Raw genomic sequence first — 17,061 nt, 5'->3', positions numbered from 1 at the left:
CGCGGAAGATTCCGCAGCCACGTTTGGACCCAGCAGAAGTCCCAGGACCCGGGGGACAAGCAAGGGCTGCTGGGGGGACTTGCAGGCCAGACGCTGCCCTGCGCGCTGGGCTGACGCTGGGACTCTGAGGAGATGCACAAGGGCTTCTCCCCAGCCCTGAGCCTGGCCCTGCAATGCCCAATAAATGTGCATGCAATGACTGCGACCGTTCACGTGCCTATTCGCCCCGCAAAAGCAGGAACTGTATTGCATTTGTATTTTTTACTCCATTGATTAATGCAATTCCTGACGCATCAGGTATAATGAATCCTTTCAGACCCTCTTCTCACCCCTCGGGCTCACTCTCACCTGCTGACGCTCGCTGGACACCGGCAGGTGGACATCTGATCTGCTCCCTTGCGGGGCCAGTTGCCCGGGACAGGGACAGCATTAGTGGTTTGCAAGTCACCGTCCAGGAGCAGGAACCAAGGGCTGGGTCCCCCGCCTGGGTCTGGCCTGAAGCCGGCAGGGATGGCTGGAGGCACAACACCCACCTGCAGTGACACAGAATGACTCCCAGACATTCCTATTGAAGGGGCGTGGAGCCGCCTACCCTGCGGGCTCCCATCTCTCTGCTCTCACAGTGTCACCTTGTGTTAGCGTCACGGTATCTCTGTGAGGTCAGTGGCATTGATACTGCAGCCCTGTTTTGCAGGAAAAGCACACTCCCGGGCAGCGAAGCAGGGACCAGCGCAGACCTGGAAAAGTCTCTGGCTCAAAGTGCCCTCAAAGCGTGCTTGACAACCGGGAGACATCTGAATGTTGATATTGCCTTAATTTTACATTTAGATTGTGAAATCTGCTAACTCTAGAATGCTCAGATTGTTCCCCTGTGAACATTTGTAATCATGTATCAGTCTACACTCAGAGACCGCCACTGCCATTAACACTGTAGCATGCTTCCTTCCAGCCTTATTTTATGTTTCTATATATTTGTTGGTTTTGTTTTTTGTTTTTTTGTTTTTGAGACAGGGTCTCGCTCTGGGGTCTCATCATCACAGCTCACTGCAGCCTTGAACTCCTGGGCTCAAGCGATCCTCCTGCCCGAGCCTCCCGAGTAGCCGGGACCACAGGTGCACACCACTGTACATGTTTGGGTATTTTTAAATGAAATTACAAAGGGACTGTTAATATTTAAAATTTTATATTCCACTGTTCTAGATTTTTAGCTTTAGAGAGCACTGTTTTAGCTTTAGGAAACATTGAATCTCTCTGTAACAATAAATATACATTTAAACCATGTATTAAAACCTTCTGCTTTGGGCACACTCAGCCCTGTCCTGTTTCCCAGGCTGCGTCCCTCCCATACCTGCTAGAGAGGTGGACCCCGCACACGTGTGAGACGGTGGCACGTGGGGACCCAGGCTGGTGGCCACCTGGGGAGGGTCCCCACCACAGTGCCTGGGGAGGCGTCTACACAGGAGCCGGCCCCAGCCCAGCCCCACCCGGCGCAGAGCCCGGTGGAGGGGCCTGCGGGACTCCAGGGCCCCGTGGCCAGGTGACGTCCACAGCCAACATCTTCCAGCATGGGCCTGGAGGCTCCACTCACACACCCACACACGCCACCACAGGCGCCAAACCTTGAGAGAGGCACACATCAGAGTTTGTGCTTCTTCCAGCCCAGTTAAAAATGCTAAAAAGGTCAGCGTGTTTATCACGACTGAAGACACAAAAGCCAGCGGGCTTATTGGGGCTGCAGGACTGTCTCCTCGGCTTCCAACCACAGCGTGAAAGCAGAGGAAATAGAACCTTCCAAACAGGCCACACTAGAGAATGTCCTGGCCTCCCGGTCCTAAAGCCAGCACCCGCCCCAGAGAGGGACGTCCTGGCAGGACCGTAGGGACCAGTGTCCCCCTGTCCACGACGGGCAGCCCCAGCTGTCCAGCCTCTGCACCCTGCAAGACGTCTGATCTTTTTATATTAATAGTATTTTGCACAACACGGAGGTAAGTGGAGCTTGTCTTTTCTGGTGGTCGTTTTGAAGCAAGGGTTTGACAGCTCCTCAATGTGAAAATCCACTCTTCTCTCATGTTTTGATAAGAAGAGGGGGCAGCCTCCCCACAAAAGGCAGCACCTCGTGGGGACAAGTAGCAGTCCCTGTGGATGGGGAGGGGCAAAGGCAGAAGTAACCACGCACCCTGCCCACACTCTCAGCGGCCACCTGACTCCATGCCCGGCACCCACACACCCCTGAGCACCCCTCGCCTGGTGTGGGTGCGGCTGTCCCTTTTTGAAATTCTTTTTTTTTTTTTTTTTTAAGACAGAGTCTCGCTCTGTTGCCTGGGCTAGAGTGAGTGCCGTGGCGTCAGCCTAGCTCACAGCAACCTCAAACTCCTGGGCTTAAGCGATCCTCCTGCCTCAGCCTCCCGAGTAGCTGGGACTACAGGCATGCGCCACCATGCCCGGCTAATTTTTTCTATATATATTTTTTAGCTGGCCAGATAATTTCTTTCTATTTTTAGTAGAGACGGGGTCTCGCTCTTGCTCAGGCTGGTCTCAAACTCCTGACCTCGAGCGATCCACCCGCCTCGGCCTCCCAGAGCGCTAGGATTACAGGCATGAGCCACCACACCTGGCCCCTTTTTGAAATTCTTAATATTCAAACAAGGGCCCCACAAATCATATGGCTGGTCCTGCCGAGGAATCGCAGGGTTTGGGGGTCTCCTCCCTACGCTCTGTAGAAACGGACGGTTTTCCTGAATGAAGGCACCACGCGGGGGCTCGGACGCGGCAGCCTCAGCTCTTGCCGCTCGCTGTGCTCGCCCACCCGACCTGCACGGCCGTCTCTGTCCGGACGTCGCTTATAGACAAAGCAACAAGAAAAAATTTCTTTTGGTTTTTAAAATAAAGAATATTAAGAGCTCTTGGGAACAGTACAGGAGCCCACGTGGGTCCTGAGGCAAATTGCTCCATTTCTCTGAGCCTCAAAGGCCGTGATCTGTAAGACAGACCCAGGGAGAGCATCTCCTGCCGGGGGTCCCGCGAGACCACGTGGGCAGCGGCCAAAGCAGATGCCGGGGCCTCCGACAGGCCCCTGTGCACAGGGCTGGGCTGCAAACAGACAGCTGTCTTGGGGTCACACAGTCCATGGCTCAAGAAAGTTTAGGCTTCACGCAGCCCAACCCCGGATTTTACAGATGGGGAGACTGAGGCCCCGTGGGGTGAGCACGGTTTGCAGGGGTGGTCTCAGTGCTTTCCGCTGAGCCACCCAGAGGCTGCCGACCCGGCCTGGGGTCAAGGAGCGGCGCCGCTTACCTTTGAGGCCGGGGACGAGGATCTGCACGGAGCAGGCGTCGTCTGCAGTCTGCTGGGGACGTCCAGACGGCAGCAGCGACAGGAAGGCCAGGCCCAGGACAGCGCCCGCGAGAGCCAGGTGCCCCTTCATCGTGCACGGGCAGGACGTTGACGCCTGCTCGAAGGAGAAATGAACAGTGACGGGAATTCCAGGCGGGCAGCCCGTGACAGGAGCAGGCCATATGCACAGTGGGTCCCGCCTCCCTGGGCCTGGGCGGGGGTCTGGGGCCCCCCCGGGAGGTGTCCCAGCAGCCCTGGTCAGGCACAGGCACTGAGTCACCCCGGCCCCAAGCTGCGGGCACCGGTGGAGGCCTGCCCTGTGCCCCCCATGGCTCCGTCTGACCTGCAGAGCAGCTGATCCCAACAGCGTGGGGGGTACTCTGTGCGGGCAGCTGTCCTCCCACCCTCCGCCCCCCCGCCCCTGGCCACAGAGCCGGGCTGTGGGGGGGGGGGGTGAAGTGCCAGGGAAAGGCCGGGTGCCAGTGGAGCCCAAGTTTAAGGGTTCACTTTGCAGGCGGGAGTCCGTGGCAGGTGTGGACGGCCAGGAGACAAGGCCACCAGCCAGGGGCAGCCCCCCCCTCAGCAACCCAGCACCCTGGGCGGGGGGGCGAGAGCCCAGAGCAATGGGGCTCCTGGCTTTTGACTGTCCCAAGAGGGGCAGGTGTTTGTTGCCCCCTTTGTTTCTTCAGGCGGGGCATTAAAACTTTGGAAACGAAGAGGGCAACAGAATCTGCCATGCTTGGAGGAGGCTCAGGAAATGGCGCGGGAAGGGAGGGGAGAGGCTGGACGGGAGGAGGGGAGAGCACAGGGAGGAGGGGAGAGCACAGGACCCAGCACAGTAGAGAAAGGGCAGAGCTGGGCCGGGCCTGGCTCCCAGAGCGGCAGCCACTCAGAAGCACCAACTCGTCATCCAAGGGCTGCGCTTCCCACTCTCCCCGCCAGCGTCCTGCCCTCCTCACTCACTCACGCAGCGTCTGTGGGCGCCTGACCGTCAGGCACAGCTCCAGGCACTGGCAGTAGAGGCGGCTGGAGGAGACGGACAGACAGACAGACAGGGGAATGGGAGCCTGGGGAAGAGCCAGGCAGGGCGAGGTGGCCGGGGACGCCCTCTGCTATTGCAGAGATAGTCGCCACTGGGGACAAGCGTGTTCAGGGAGACCCGTGGGTGTGAAAACCCTGAGGCGGGAAGGAAGCGTGCTAAAATGTTAATGGCAGTGGCCGTCTCTGAGTGTAGACTGAGGCTGAGCTCACGCAAATATCACAAGAACAAGGAAAATGTACAAGGGGGAGCGAATTCGCCCACAACCCAGGCCCACGCAAGCTGGCTCCACGCCTCTCATCCGTGTGCCCTTCGGGCCTGGGTCCACGGGCGACAGTTTTGCAACTGGTAAAGACCTCCACGCGCTCAGGGGCTGGAGTTGGGCAGGCGCTAAGTGAACAAATGAATGAGTGAATGAATGAATGAGCGAGCAAACAAAAGCTCACAAATGCGACAGGAACAGAACTCTGTGCTCTCCTCCTCGTGGACTCCCCACATGTCTGGAGTCCTCATCGTGTCTCTTCCCAGGGCCACGCCTCAGATACAGGGCCTGTGCTGTCCCATGGGGCCTGCAGACCTGGTACCACTCTGCTATCGTCCCCCTGAACTCCCAGCAACGTGGTAACGGGGCCCCGCGAAGGCTGCAGCGCGACCCGCTATTCCACGGCTCTCCACCACGGCACACTTGGCTGCAGCCTCCACGGCAGGTTTCTGGTTCTCCCTGGTGTGCAGCCACCAAGGCAAAAGGAAACCCTTACCACCCCCCGCACCTGTGCCGAGGCTGACGCGTGCTTTTGGTATTTGCTGGATGCACACTGGATTTAGACCTTGCAAAATGTCTCAGTTGTCAAAAGCTGACGTGGGGACTTCCTGTCCAGTTAGAAGCGATTCTGTCTGGAGACACCCAGGTGTTCGGCAAGACTTGTGATGCCCTCGCTCTGCATTAGTCCTGAGAGGGGCTTCAGAAGAGATCGGCCGCCCCCGCCCAGGAAGGGGGGCAGACAGCAGGAGGGAGAAACCCAGAATAAACGAATGCTGGGACTTCTCAGGCCCTCACTCACTCACTGACCCACCTGCCCATTCCCGGATTTCCCGCCTACTTTCCAGCGACAGGCCCCCCTTGGCCTGTGGACGCAGGTGGGGCTCAGGCCCTGCCCTCGGGGGCTCTCAGGCTCGGTGGGTCCAGCCAGCAGAAGCCAGGGCGGGGGTGCAGGGGAGGAACCCACGCACGCACGGGAAGGAGCCCCTTCCCCAGAGCGCCCGCTCTCCAACTGCCTTCTGAGAAGAGGAATTTCGTTTCATAAACAGAGAAGCCACAGCTACCCCCAGGGTCTCTTTAAGAACAACATCCTTATCTCCCAGCGGGGCCAGGACACGGGGCTCTCCCTTCAGCGAAGGAGGCTGGCGTTACACGCGGGGAAAGGGGATTCAGTGTGGGATCCTTAGAAGAAATGCATTATAAGAATGACACAGACAGGCCGGGCGCGGTGGCTCACACCTGTAATCCTAGCTCTGGGAGGCCGAGGCGAGTGGATCGCTCGAGGTCAGGAGTTCGAGACCAGCCTGAGCAAGAGTGAGACCTCGTCTCTACTAAAAATAGAAAGAAATTATCTGGCCAACTAAAAATATATATACAAAAAAATTAGCCGGGCATGGTGGCTCATGCCTGTAGTCCCAGCTACACGGGAGGCTGAGGCAGTAGGATCGCTTAAGCCCAGGAGTTTGAGGTTGCTGTGAGCTAGGCTGATGCCACGGCACTCACTCTAGCCCGGGTAACAAAGTGAGACTCTGTCTCAAAAAAAAAAAAAAAAAAAAAAAAAAGAATGACACAGACAACGGGAAAAAACGTGACTTAAGTTGCCAAACATGCAAGTTGATGTTCTCACTAGGAATCCACAGCAGGGCCCAGCACTCGCAGACACTGGAACTGTCTACTGAGACCCGCCCCTGGAAGCATCAGGGGGGCTTGTTCTGCCGCAAACTGGCCCCCACCCCCGCCCCAGGGCAGGAGGATTTCCACCCACAGCACACGCTCTTCTCGGCCTCTCACCGAGACCACAGCAAGAAGAGACTTACCCCCTGCTGGTCTTTGCCTGGCTCTAAGCATACCATGGGTCTGTTCTCTACTGGGAACAGAGATTTTTCAACATTGTAGGTAAAATCGCACAGCTGTGGGAGTTTGGGGCACTGCTCTACCCACCACCAGCCCAAGTATTTCCATCAAAGTAACAATCTAAGTATGCACATGCGATGGCTTTAAAACGTCGTCATTTAAATTTGGAACTGCCACACCACTCCAGCTCTGAGAAGACAGCCAGTAAAGCTAGGTTGTCATGGCAGGAGGTGGCCGCCCGACGGAACTTTTCTCTCTTCCAATTTCTGGAGACAAGGCGACCCCACTCGTACCAGATGCCCCACCGGAACTCGGACAGTCCCTCCTTGGAAGTGGCCACTGCGAGCGCCACCCCCCCCACCTGGCTCCCCATCACTGAGTCCGGCAGAGCTTCTGGCCACCTACAGAGTGATGGCTGTCACCCCCCCTCCCCGTCCCTCAGCTGATCGACCCTCCAGACGCTGCTCAGGTTCTGGGACCAGGAATTACACTGTGGTTTGGAACTGAGACTGCAGCTCCCTCTGGGCCTAGGGTCTTTGAATTCTGCGTAACCCAGGTGGGCGTGACCCGATCACCTGGTAACTCCGAGCCATCGAATCTGTCCCCACAGCCTCCGCGGAGTTGTCCCCATGAACTACTGAACTAACCAAACTTTGGAATTCTGGTGCCTGGGGTGTTAAGACTCGATCGTTTGCCTGGACTGAGAACAAATTCCCATCTCCCGCCTCAGCCCAATCCCTACCTTGATCCCGTGAGGAATCCTGCCTTCTGTCCAGCGTCTGAGCACCAAACCTGGGTTCTGTGCCCTGGGGCGGCCGTCCGGGCAGCGTCTCCTACCTGAGCCCACGCTAGGCGAGGGGCGCGTCCTGACTGCCACTGGCCCGCGAGGACACTGCACCCGGGAGCCTCATGCCTGCTATTTACAGACGCGGCCGCGGTCCAAGCGCAGAGGGGAGCCGTGGCCTGGGCTGTCGGGCAGCCCAGCGAATCAGGCTGGGCGGCTGCAGTGTTATCTGCAGGCCGCTTCCTGTTTGAAATCCATCAGCTGTCCCGCAGGGGGGGTGGACAGAGTGTGGGAACATCCGTGATGCCAGGTTTGGGGGCAGGGCAGGACCCTCCTGGAGAGGCTCCTGCTAATTCCCCAACCCAAACACCCCAAACCTGTCTCGAAAAGCCTTTCTTTTCTATTGTTTTTTTTTTTTTCCTTAATAAGCGTGAGTATTGTGGAAATTGAGAAATGTATAAAGAAGGGGGTAACACTCACCTGGCATCATGTCAGACAGAAAAACACAGCTGATGTATTTCCATTCCTTTTGTTCCATACGGGATTTTGCTTCTCAAGGCAGTAAGTACTTGACCAGTGTTTGTGGAGACCTGGCCCACAGTGAGGCCCAAAACCCACTGCACTCACTCATTTAAGTTTCATTTAAAGGAAAAACACATCAGAAATGAGTCTCTGTGGAGGGCTGGATGGATCCAGTTTCTGTGCAGCCCGAACCCTGCATGTTTGGGGGGGGGGGCCCTCTAAGAAAAAGATAAACATAAAATTATGATCGTAAAAAGCTAGGTTCAAAGGTGAATATTTATTTAGAGTGGAAAATCATAACAAATTTAAAATGTAAACACAGACAAATTACATACAAATCACAAAATCTGTGAAAAAGAATGGATTTATTTAAAACATATTAAAGTCGTACATAAATTTGACAACTTAGACAAAACGGACAACTTCCTACCACAATGCCCGCAACATGAAATAGATAATTTAATAGCCCTGTAACAATTAAGGAAATTAAATTTGCAATTTAAAAACTCCCCAGAAAGAAATCTCTAGGCCAGATGGTTTCACGGGAGAATCCACCAAATGTTTACAGAAAAATTAACACCAATTCTACACATCCCCTTCCAGAAAACAGAACAGGATGGAATATTTACCAATTCATTTTGTGAATTTGCTATTACCCTGAGACCAAAACCAAAGACAGTACAAAAGAACCACAGGCCAACAGCCCTCACGAATATATTAGTGGGTGCAAAAACCTTTAACAAAATATTACCAAACAGAATTCAGCAATATATACACAGATTTATAAACTGCAACCAAATGGGGTTTCACCCAGAGACGTGAGGCTGGGTCAACATTCAGAAACCAGTCAACACAATCCACCACATCAGCGCCCAGAAAAATCACATGATCACATCAGCTGAGGCAGAAAAAGCAACTGGCATAATCCAACAACCCTGGAACTCTCAGAAAACAGAGGTAGACGAAGAACTTCCTCAATCTGATGAAGAGCGTCTCTGAAAACGTCTACAGCCAACACCACACTTCACAGTGAAAGACTGAAGGTTTTCTTCCCAGTCGAGACACGGCAAGGAGGTCTACCCTCACTGTTCTTCTTCAACACAGAGCTGGGAGTTGTAGGCGTGACAGTGGGCACGAAAAGGAAACAAAGGCATAGAGGTTAGAAAAGAAAGAAGTCAAACTGTTCCTTGCTGCAGATGACAGGGTTGTCTGCTGGGAAAATCCCAAAGAGCCTACAAAACACGCCTACAACAATTAAATGAGTTCAGCAAGGTCATGGGACACAAGATAAACATTAAAAAAATCAATTGTATTTCTATAAAATAGCAATGAATTTGTACACACTAAAATTAAAAACAATGCAATTGATAATTACTCAAAAAATACTTAGGTATAAATGGCCAAGCGCCATTACACTAACAAATCACATACAGGACTTATATGCTGAAAACTACAAAAATACTAATGAAAACATCAGAGAAGATCTAAATAAACAAAGACATCACCTTTATAGATTGAGAGACTCAACAGAGTAAAGATGTCCATCTCTCCTGAACTGATATATAGAACAAGCTTAACATGATTCCCATCAAAATCCCAGCAAGGACCAGGAACAGTGGCTCACATCTGCAATCCCAGCACTTTGGGAGGCCAAGGCAAGGAGGATCACTTGAGGCCGGGAATTTGAGACCAGCCTGGGCAATATAGCAAGACCCCATCTCTACAAAAAATAAACTAAAAATTAGCCAGATATAATGACGCATGTCTGTGGTCCCAGCAACTCAGGAGGGTGAGGCAGGAGGATCACTTGAGCCCAGGAGTGTCAGGTTGCAGTGAGCTATGATGGCACCACTGCATTCCAGCCTGGGCAATCAATCTGCCCAATTCCAAGACTTATACAATGAAACAAAACAGAAGGCCCAGAAACACACCTACACAAAAATAACTGACTGATTTTTGACAAAGGAACAAAAGCAATTCAATGGAAGGAAGATAGCCTTTTCAATAAATGGTGATGGAGCAACTGGACATTCATAGGCAAAAAGATGAACCTCTAGACCTCACATCTTATACAAAAATTAACTCAAAGTAGATCACAGACTTAAATGGAAAATGTAAAATTATAAAACTTTTAGAAAAAAATATAGAAGAAAAAGCTTCAGGATCTAAAGCTAGGCAAATATTAATAGTTCTTAAATAAAACATCAAAAGTATAATCCATAAAAGCAATAACTGATACATTGAACTTCATTAAAATTTTAAAATTTTGCTCTGCAAAAGACTCTGTTAAGAGGCTGGCATGGTGGCTCACACCTGTAATCTTAGCACTTTGGGAGGCCAAGGCAGGAGGATTACTTGAGGCTAGGAGTTCAAGACCAGCCTGGGCAACATAGCAAGATCTTGTCTCTGCAAAAAAAAAAAAAAAAGACCCTATTAAGAAGATGCAAAGACAAGTCCCAGGATGGGAGAAAGTATTTGCAAACCACACAACTGGCAAAGGACTAGTATCTGGAACATACAAAGAACTCTCAAAACTTAATAGTAAGATAACAGAGTCCAGTTAGAAAATGGGCAAAAACATGAATATGCCTTTCACCAAAAAAGATACACAGATGGCAAATAAGATATGAAAAGATGCTTCACGTTGTTATCACCAGAGAACTGCAGATTCACTAATCCTCAGTGAGACATCGCTGCACAGCCAGCAGGAAGGCTAAGCAGGGCTGCGACGGCACCAAACGTCGGCCAGCGAGGGGAGAAACTACGGCACTGCTGGACAGAATGTAAATGGCGCCGCCGCTGCACTGGAGGACAGTTTGGGAGTTTCCTAAAAACCTAAACAGGCAATTACCATGTTTAGGTGCAACTTAGACCTAGCGATTGCACTCCTGGGCATTTACTGCAGAGAAATGAAAATTTGCATTAACACACAAACCTGTGCGCGAACGTTCACAGGAGCTTTGTTTGTGTCTCCCAAAACAGGTCAGCCTGTTTACTGCAGAGAAATGAAAATTTGCATTAACACACAAACCTGTGCGCGAACGTTCACAGGAGCTTTGTTTGTGTCTCCCAAAACAGGTCAGCCTGATGTCCTCCACCACGTGGACGGTTAAACAAGCTGTGACACACACGTGCTCCGGACGCCACTCGGCAGTGACAAGGAACACACTGTTGATACACAAAACAGCTCGGAGGAAGCAGGGATTCTGCTCAGTGAAAAAAGCCAATCCCAAAACGTTCCTACTGTGTGATTCCACTCACACAGCACTCGGAGAACAGAGCGGTGGTTGCCGGGGATTAAGAGGAGCAGCTGGGGGCTGTTTCCGGTGACTGTGTGCTGTCACGTGGGACATCCACATAAGTATCGGTTGTGAGACCGTCCCGTGGGTCCGCGAGATGTTCCCCTCGGGGAAACTGGGATCTCTCTGTATTACTTCTTACAACTGCATGTGAATCTATAATTATCTCAAAATAAAAGGTTTAATTTGTAAAAAGCTGCTTGATAGCCCTTACATTTCTTTTTTACTGTAGCATTTGGCTGCATATCCTTCTATTGCCTCCTCCCATCTAAACAAGTTTCTATAGAGAGAAAAGAGTGTAACGCAGTATTTTCTCTATCTTACACGGTTATTTACGTTTTTTATTATTGTTAGCTTCAAAAAAGTTTATTTCAACTCCACAAGCCTTGTACATTTTTGGATAGTTGTCAAATTTGGAGAAACCTCTATCCGTTTTCTTTCATATATGAGGGTATACGGTTTCAGGCATTTCGAGTTTTGGTTTGTTTTATGCAGAGTGACCTTGGTCTTCGACGTGACCACACCACTGGCGGGTTTGTGACTGACGGCCCCATCGAACAGGGAGGTCCCTGGGAACCACTTAACACCCTACTGAAATCCCAAATATACGATCCCAACTCACTTCAGCTTGCTCTCCCCAGCCCAGGCTCAGGGGACATTTGTACCTGTCACAACTGGGGGATGGCACTGGCTTCTTCACAGATGCTGCTAAACATCCTACCATGCCCAAAGGCCCCCCACACAGCGACCCAGCCCAGCGCCAACGGTGCCCAGCGCCACTCAGCAGCCCTGGGTTGGGGAGCGAGGCTGCCGTCCTCACTGATTGTAGTAAATAGCTCATTTTCGCTAATTTTATAAAAACACGCCCACGGGAACAGTGCTAGGGCCCCTCCAGCTGAATCTCTATTGGTCTCATGGGGAACCTGCCCCTGGTGCCTGGTGGGGGGCGGGGAGCAGTGTGCACGGGACACATCACAGCCCCGGAGGCCACCCCTCTGCCCAGGCCATGCAAACTGGGTGGAGGGAACGGGACGGAGTGAGGACGATGCCAGGTGTGGGCGAGGCTCACCCACAAGCTCTCACTCAGGCCTCACGACTCCTCAGGGCTCGGCATCATCGCCTCCGTTTTAGAGGTCAAGAATTAGAGACCCTGCCCAAGGTCACAGTTATGTAACAGGGACTGTGCCAGGTGGGGCTCCACATCGTGCCCCAAGCTGTGCCTGGCAGGCCACACGGAGCAGGCAGGCACACCCCGCCACGGCAGTCCCCAGACCAGCTGACATGACTGTGTTCTGTGTGTGTCTGTGCTCCTCAAAGGTCAAGGGCTTTTTTAAGAGTTAATAACCTGAAAATGACTCAGTTACAAAAATAAAAGTCATCATTAACTTTTTCTAGCTAGATGCCTATTCCAGGTAGACTGTAATGAGAACCAGTTTTAGGTTACAAATTGCAAATACGTGGCAGGAAGTCATCGGGAAGCACCAGCTACCGCTCCTTTTGGGCCGTCCCTGTCCCTCTCTTCCCCTCAGCTTCTCGACAGCACCCAAGCCGTGGCCCTCGGGGACAGCCTTTAGCCTCGTGAACTCCGACCCGCCCACTAAGCGGGTCACTCCGCGCCAGGACGAGACTCTGGCTCGAAGCCCAGCTGGTATTTACATTCCTCAGAGATAACTGCGAAATCTGCACGGCAAGAGCCGGATGAAAACCGTTTGTCCCCGGATGGGAATTTCACTGAGGTCACTCGGTACGTGTTGCCGTATCTCCAGGACTCTCCGTCCGTGAGGACACTGACCCTGGCCAGCCTCCCCGCCTCGTCCCCGAGGCTCGTCTCCCAGGTCCCTGCAAGTGCAGAGCGGCTCACCGCCCTCCCCCTCCCCCGGCCCCTCCCGGACACAGAGCACTGATGGCCCAGGCAGGGACAGCCATTGTGGCTGCCCACGCACCTGAAATCCGGACTGCACCGCCTACCACGAGGTTCCACGAGACAGCCGCCACCAGATGAGGGGGCCTGATACCAGCTGGTCTCACACTTGAGCCGCATCAGAACCCCCCCCCCCCGAGGGCGTCTTCAGACAGACTGCCAGCCCCACCCCCGGGGTTGCTGACGCGACAGGCGGCGGATCGGGCCTTTCGCTGAGGCTGCTGGTCGGGAGACCACACTTGGAGAATCACCACCTACCGGGGAGTATATACAGGAAACGGTCCACCCAGTGCCAGACACGTGTGGACGCTCTCTCGACACGGGGTGGCTGTGCCAGGCATCAGGGACGCCCGTCCCACTTGCCCTGCGTCTCCCGTGCCCTCGTCCACACTCAACTGGCCGCTCCGCTCCAGCAGACCTGGGAACTGACGGATTAACCCGACTGAAAGAAAAGACCTGTTGGGCGCAGCAACCTCTCCAGGGGACACGGTTCAGTCATCGCCAGTGGCCACTCAGGAACAGTCAAGGGCAATCGCAGGAACGCGCCATGTGAGCAGCCCAGCGACGGAAAGGCACAGGGGTCACAGTGGCCTTCCCCACGCAGGGGGGCATCAGACTGAACCAGTGTCGCGGGCATGGAAAGCTGACGTCACACGAGACTCCTTTGTGTATGGGGGGCCTGTCTCCCCCCGCCCCTCCTGGGCCATCGCCCAGGGCACGCCTGCGCACCTGTGCCCCAGGTCAACAGACACAAGGCAAAGAGCGGAGCCTTCCTGAGGCAGGTAATTTGAAGCAAATGCCACATTGTTGCATAAATGTTTTTGTGTCTGTCTTACCCGCTGGGCAGTGAGGACTGTGACTTATTTCGTCTTTCTGTCCAGGGTCCGACACAGGACCTGGACCCAGGGAACACGGTCCAGTGCAGGCACTGTCCCTGCAGCCAGCCAGGGCTGGGTCTCCCAGCGACGGCTGTAGCTGGAGTCTGAGCAGGCCCGTCCCGTGGCTGGACTCGGTGACCCTGACTGCACTAGTCACCCATCTACAGGACCTCCAAGACATACCAGGACGGATCTGAACCTCAGGAAGAGACCCTCAGCTAAAAGCCTATCGAGCAATACCTTTTCTGACATACACCCGTCGCAGACACACAGAAATCTAACCTCTCTGCTGCTCCTAAGGGCAGCCAGGGGCCCTCCTGGCCACCTCACAGAGCCACCCGACTTAGGAGCAGGGACGAGTTTATCTCATTCAGTCCCTCAAGTTATTAAGAGGACACTGAGACCCAGAGAAGTCAAGAGACTTCAAGAAAGCAGCACAGCATGAAATGGAAAAAGGACTCAAAGATACGAATAAAGTTTAGAATCCCCTTTGTTCCATTCAGCAACTACTGCTCGGCCGCTTCTCATCTGGTCCCTGGTCACCATGACGGGCTTGCGAGATGCCAAGGAACAGTTATGAACAAAAGTAGCAGAATGACAGCTCTGTTTAAGGACCATGCCGAGTTCTGTCACATGATGCAAATGATGACTTAAAAACTGAGTAGTGATTTGTTCTACTTTCAGAACAATGGTTACGCCATTTTAGGTGTAGACAATAACACACTAAGTGAAATAACAGCCTCACTTAAATGCTATTACGGGGCACGAACTTGATTTTCTCCACAAAGGAATTTTGAATAAAAATGTAATAGCCAGAGGCATTCAGACCAAACTTCATTTTAGTCACTCACCCACAGGTGCTGCGGCTACTATGTGAGGAAACGCAGTGGAGTTACGAGCATTTTTATTTATTTTATTTTATTTTATTTTATTTTATTTTATTTTATTTTATCCCGCAGTAATCGGAACGTGAGCAACCAGGCCTATCTCTGGTAGTTGAAATGTCTCCACTTTATTAGATCGTGGTTGTATTGTACTGTGATGCATTTACATAAAGTCTAATGCCTATTTTAAAGATACATTATGCATCTCAATGCCTCAAAAAAATTAAAATGATGAACTACTTATGAACTTTGCATACCCTTGTGTACCCTTATCAGTTCTTTTACATTGTACAAACCAGGAAGAAAACACTAGACTAATACAACTAGCAAGGTTTAGTCTCATTCTTGCAGGTTTAATATCTGATCTTTGTTCAATAGGATCTTAAATCGTTTACCTTTCCAAAATATTCAATATATTTAAGCTTTCTTGACACCGAATTTACTGATGAAAATTGTGAAGACAATTTGGTCATCAAACTTTTGTGTATCTCAAGGAAAACTTTTGAGTAACTCCAATGTGTAGTTAATATAGAACGTACCATAGTATACACATTACAAAAACACAAAGAAATTTTATATGAATAAAAATAGCACCTGAAACTTTTTGTTCACCAAGGTATTTAGTAAAAGCAATGTGATTGACTAGATTTAGAAAACCTTTGTTTAACACTTTGTAATATAACAATTTAAAATCTAGTTGAGTTTATTTTGGTACTTGATTTTAATAATTATCACAGCTTAGGCCGGGGTGGTGGCTCACACCTGTAATCTCAGCACTCTGGGGGGCCGAGGTAGAGGACTGCTGAGTTCACCAGCCTGAGCAAGAGCAAGACCAAGACTCCATCTCTACTAAAAACAGAAAAATCAGTGCAGTGTGGTGGCGCCTGCAGTCCCCGCTACTCAGGAGGCTGAGTCAGGAGGATCGCTGCGAGTTCGAGGTTGCAGTGAGCTATGATGATGCCACTGCACTCCAGCCAGAGCGAGAGTGAAACCCTGCCTCAAAAAAAATAGTAATCATCACAGCTAAAACATTCCTAATATGATGTTTAGAATTCTCTTCAAAACTCTCCAGCAAAAAGAGGCGGGAACAGCTCCAACAAGATCAAGCGAATTGTCGGTAAAGCCGAAGCCAGGCGACAGGTGCACCAGAAGCCCATTAGGACATCTGCTAGACCTGTGTGTGTGAGAGAAAGCTGCTACGGAGGTTTTTTTTTTTTTTTTTTAAAGAAAGATCCCTTACAAAGATAGATGCAAATGGATATCTTCGGCTATGCTTCCTGCGCAGCAAATGCGCAAGTTTTTATTGAAAATAAATCAAAATTTTCCACCTTTTTTGGTGTCCTGGTAATCTTTGTTCTTGCAAAGGAATTAGACGAGATTGAACCAACGGAAACTCTTCTTAAAATAGGTGAGAATATTCTGTTTCCAAGTTTTCATAGCATGCAGGTACCTTGCAGGTGACATATAACTTTCACCTAAAATGGAAGCATTTCCCAATGGCCATCCTAAAATATGCTCGCTCCTTACGGTAGTTTAAAAAACAATTATTTCTCCCGTAATGGTAAAATTTGTTTTCCTGGAGATGGATTTTTTTAACACTTACTAGGCATACTGATAGCAACTAACATCATAAAAAAAAATCAACAAAGTGTTTTTTAAAAGAAAAACAACACTCTAGGGCAGCTTGTAAATCCTCCTTCCCCAGCCTGAGAAGTGAACCTGTGCGTGACACCAGCAAGTGTCATAATCACGCTCCACCTAAGTCAGATCCAACCACTTAACCCAAATTCCCATCACCGCTTGTAACTGGAGCATTGCACAAGCTGAAACAAGCAAGACTGAATTTGCTTCAGTCAGCTCCTCCAGGCTGTGCAATTCCTGTCCCCTTCTGCAGTTTACAGTTGAAGGGCTCATCCCATGTGCCACCTCTGCAGACCCCGAGGACTCCCAGGTGATGGAGCCCTGGTCAGTGTTTAGTGAAGCACACACTTTAAATCCCTTGCACCAATTAGCTACTACTTTGAAAATGATCTTGGTATCTGTACATATAAATTTAATATAATGAAGCAGGTAATAAATTCTCATCTTACAGACCAGAAAACTGGGGCTCAAAGTGGTGACATACAAAGCATATTATGACATCAGGAATGTGCTCAACTGAAATGTACGTCCACCTACAGCACGTCCAGTTTCCAGGTTTATGTCCCTGTGACCTTCATCCTTACTTTTTGAGGACCAGTGTGTGCTAAACATGAGGCAACAGTAAGCAGGACAAAGATGAACCCACT

At 51.1% G+C, this 17,061-nt stretch overlaps 1 protein-coding gene across 5 annotated transcripts in view; it reads right to left on the bottom strand.

Moving 5' to 3' along the window:
- Nucleotides 1-7,437, bottom strand: part of COLEC11 (collectin subfamily member 11) — a 30,908-nt gene extending 23,471 nt beyond the window's left edge. For 2 of the 5 annotated variants that reach the window (XM_045548978.1, XM_045548981.1), the window contains exons 1-2: nucleotides 7,228-7,437; nucleotides 3,295-3,448 (exon numbers count right to left, since the gene is read on the bottom strand). In XM_045548978.1, the coding sequence (XP_045404934.1) occupies nucleotides 3,295-3,424 (130 nt within the window). In that variant the 5' untranslated portion in view covers nucleotides 3,425-3,448; nucleotides 7,228-7,437. Of the gene's footprint in view, nucleotides 1-3,294; nucleotides 3,449-5,199; nucleotides 5,262-7,227 lie in introns of those variants that run through there. The other 3 variants (XM_045548982.1, XM_045548980.1, XM_045548979.1) reach the window with 3 other exon arrangements.
- Nucleotides 7,438-17,061: the final 9,624 nt, after the last annotated feature.

Source organism: Lemur catta, chromosome 4 (genome assembly GCF_020740605.2).
Source record: "Lemur catta isolate mLemCat1 chromosome 4, mLemCat1.pri, whole genome shotgun sequence".
Lineage (NCBI taxonomy): Eukaryota > Metazoa > Chordata > Mammalia > Primates > Lemuridae > Lemur > Lemur catta.
This window is presented reverse-complemented; position numbering and strand designations above follow the sequence as displayed.